This window comes from Hippopotamus amphibius, chromosome 11, assembly GCF_030028045.1.
Source record: "Hippopotamus amphibius kiboko isolate mHipAmp2 chromosome 11, mHipAmp2.hap2, whole genome shotgun sequence".
NCBI lineage: Eukaryota > Metazoa > Chordata > Mammalia > Artiodactyla > Hippopotamidae > Hippopotamus > Hippopotamus amphibius.
This window is the reverse complement of record NC_080196.1, coordinates 32,268,032-32,271,745: the sequence shown is the minus strand read 5'-3', so window position 1 is coordinate 32,271,745 and position 3,714 is coordinate 32,268,032. Positions and strand designations below refer to the sequence as shown.

At 41.1% G+C, this 3,714-nt stretch overlaps 1 protein-coding gene across 1 annotated transcript; it reads left to right on the top strand.

Moving 5' to 3' along the window:
* Positions 1-662: 662 nt before the first annotated feature.
* On the top strand, positions 663-1,918 carry LOC130831622 (alpha-amylase 2B-like). The gene is given in 2 exon segments (XM_057699907.1): positions 663-1,611; positions 1,614-1,918. Coding segments are annotated over 2 exon segments (1,254 nt in total).
* The last annotated feature ends 1,796 nt before the right edge of the window (positions 1,919-3,714 follow it).

Genomic DNA, 3,714 nt, shown 5'->3' with positions numbered 1-3,714 from the left:
TCCAGTAATCCCACTCCTGGGCATATACCCAAAGAAAACCATAATCCCAAAAGAAACTTGTACCATAATGTTTATTGCAGCACTCTTTACAATAGCCAGGACATGGAAGCAACCTAAATGCCCATCAGCAAATGAATGGATACAGAAGATGTGGCATATATATACAATGGAATATTACTCAGCTACAAAAAGGGATGAGATGGAGCTATATGTAATGAGGTGGATAGAACTACAATCTGTCATACATAGTGAAGTAAGTCAGAAAGAGAAGGACAAATATTGTATGCTAACTCACATATACGGAATCTAAAAATGGTACTGATGAACTCAGTGACAAGAACAAGGAAGCAGATACAGAGAATGGACTGGAGAACTCGAGTCTGTCTCCAAAATCCTCTTTTCTGGACTCACTTGTCATATCCCCTTGCTGGCACACACATGACCTGAAACTGCCTTTTGACTCATATAGACCACCAGCCCCTTCCCTGCTGATGCTAAATCTCCTTGTGAAAAGACCATGCTGTTGAAATCATACTCCCATGCAAAGCCACTAATAGAGCTCTTTATCGCCAAAATCTTATTTGGGAAGAATCTTTTTCCTGCCACACTATGTTGCGAATATAAATAGTTGCTGGAAAGAACACTGACAACTTCAAAGCAAAATGAAGTTCTTTCTATTGCTTTCAGCCATTGGGTTCTGCTGGGCTCAGTATGCCCCAAATACCAAATCTGGACTGACATCTATTGTCCACCTGTTTGAGTGGCGCTGGGTTGATATTGCTCTTGAATGTGAGCGATACTTAGCTCCCAAAGGATTTGGAGGGGTTCAGGTCCATATTTATGTGGATGCTGTCATTAATCATATGAGTGGAAGTGGTGTGGCTGCAGGAACGAGCAGTACTTGTAGAAGTTACTTCAACCCTGGAACTAGGGATTTTCCAGCAGTCCCATACTCTGCTTGGGATTTTAATGATGGTAAATGCAAAACTGGAAGTGGAGAAATTGAGAGCTATAATGATGCTTCTCAGGTCAGAGATTGTCGTCTGGTTGGTCTTCTTGATCTTGCACTGGGGAAAGATTACGTGCGCTCCACAATTGCTGACTATCTAAACCATCTTATTGACATTGGTGTAGCAGGGTTCAGAATCGATGCTTCGAAGCACATGTGGCCTGGAGACATAAAGGCAGTTCTGGATAAACTGCATAATCTGAACACAAACTGGTTCCCTGCAGGAAGTAAACCCTTCATTTACCAGGAGGTAATTGATCTGGGTAGTGAGCCAATTCAAAGCAGTGAGTACTTTGGAAATGGCCGTGTGACAGAATTTAAGTATGGTGCAAAACTAGGCACAGTTCTGCGCAAGTGGAATGGAGAGAAGATGGCTTACTTAATGAACTGGGGAGAAGGCTGGGGTTTCATGCCTTCTGACCGAGCACTTGTCTTTGTGGATAACCATGACAACCAGCGAGGGCACGGAGCTGGGGGGGCATCTATTCTTACATTCTGGGACCCCAGACTATACAAAATGGCAGTTGGATTTATGCTTGCTCATCCCTATGGATTTACACGAGTCATGTCAAGCTACCGTTGGGCAAGACATTTTGTGAATGGACAAATACTACTTGTGGCAATGACTGGGTCTGTGAACATCGATGGCGTCAAATAAGGAACATGGTTATGTTCTGTAATGTAGTTGATGGCCAACCTTTTACAAACTGGTGGGATAATGGTAGCAACCAAGTAGCTTTTGGAAGAGGAAACAGAGGATTCATTGTCTTTAACAATGATGACTGGGCATTATCTTCAACTTTGCAAACTGGTCTTCCCGCTGGTACATATTGTGACGTTATTTCTGGAGATAAAGTTCGTGGTGATTGTACAGGAATTAAAGTCTATGTTTCTGGTGAAAAAAAATAAAAATAAAAATAAAAATAAAAATAAATAAATAAATAAATGTTCTAAACTCAAAAAAAAAAAGAAGAAGAAGCTATGATGCAGATGTTGAATTTCTTACCTGTGGTCATGCAGCTACTACGTGGAAAAGCCAGGGACAGAATTCCAGTTCTGTGGACTCCAAATTCCATGCTTTTTATAATAATGCTTCCATTTAGGTACTTAGAGGTTGTGAGTCCCTGTGGCTCACCATGCAGATCAATTATCATTGTCATATATTTTTGAAAACTCATAGGTTTTCCAAAAAAGGCAACATTTATTCTAGTATTTTATTACAATTTACATCTCAGACCTGTTCATAGAATGTTAAACTGCCACCTTAAGAGGACGCTCAGGGTCTTATGCTTAGAATAAACAGGATATTGTGCTTTAGTTCTTTCAAACGTATTTGTTGAGCACTTACTATGTGCCAGGAATGAATGTGGGCTTTGTCGTTACTGAGAGTCACTAGTTCAGTCAGGACATTACCCTTGTGATGTTTTCCCACTTCTTTACCAGGAATGGTTTCCTGCCTTCCCAGTACAAAATTTAAAACAAACATAATCCCACAGGATTTTAAATAATTTTGAAGATATTGACCATTTGCTGTCAACCCAGGGAAAATAGTAAGAGTGAACAGCTATTAGTAGAAAAAAAAAAGCCTGTCATAAGTTCAGTTTAGTAAGAACATGCAATTTTACTACTTATATCTTAATTTATGTTCCTTTCAGATGCAATTGAATCTCTGTCGTTAGGTCATATCTGGCCTGGCCAAATAAAGCATTCTATGTAGAAAATGGAACACTTAACTGCAACCAGCATCTCTCTAGTTCACTTTTTTAAAAGTTGAAGCAATGGACTTGTGACTTCCAGATGATTTCATGCAGTTGGTTTGCCTATGTTCTGATGCACAGTAAATGTCAGCTTTGGAAATCTGGATGCCAAAGGAGAGGGAATATGGATTTTGTAAAGTGGCAGAATGTGCTCCTTTATCATATGTTACTTCTTTAGGACCCTCATTTGCTGAGCATAAAAAAAATGGGGAATGTAGTTCTGAACATCACTATAGGGAAATAAACTGTGAAGCTCATTTAGGCTGGTTTTGTACCAAGATTCTATTCTGCATCACTGATCTTGTCACCTGATTGCTATGACCTTTTTCTGGGTTTTTCTGGGTCATTTACTGTTATTCTCCCACTTAGGCAGAGAGTTTGGAGCATTCACTGCAAAGAATAGTTCCATAGATACATAAAACAGAATTTGGCAGCCATCCATCACCTGGGGTACACTAGGGCGGTCTCAGTGGCAAACAGCACAGCACCCCGACTCCACTGTCCTTAAACAAAGAATTTCAGAGATAGGACATCTTAGGATTGGCTAATTAAGTGGCTCAGTGACACCATCAGAGACCCGGGTGCTTTCCATCCCTCTGCTCAAGTATGTGTCCCTGCGGCAGCAAGAAACCTGCAGTGGTAGGACTAGTACCATATCCAGATACGCCATGTCTGGGGGAAGAAGGTACCATTTCTTCCTTATGCTTCTTTTTTAAATCAAAAAAATCTTTTCCCCAAGTTCCCAGAGGACCTGGCCTCACATCCCACTGGTCAGATGTGCGTTACATGCCCTGACTTCCACCAGTCACTGGCAGGAGGAATGGAGCTGCCTTTATGAGCTTAGACCAACCAGAGCACATCCCCTAAAGGAAATGACTGTGGGGAAGAGGCGGAACCTGAACAAAGTCAGGATTCTGTTATCAAGAAGTTGGGGTGAGTGGCTATTAG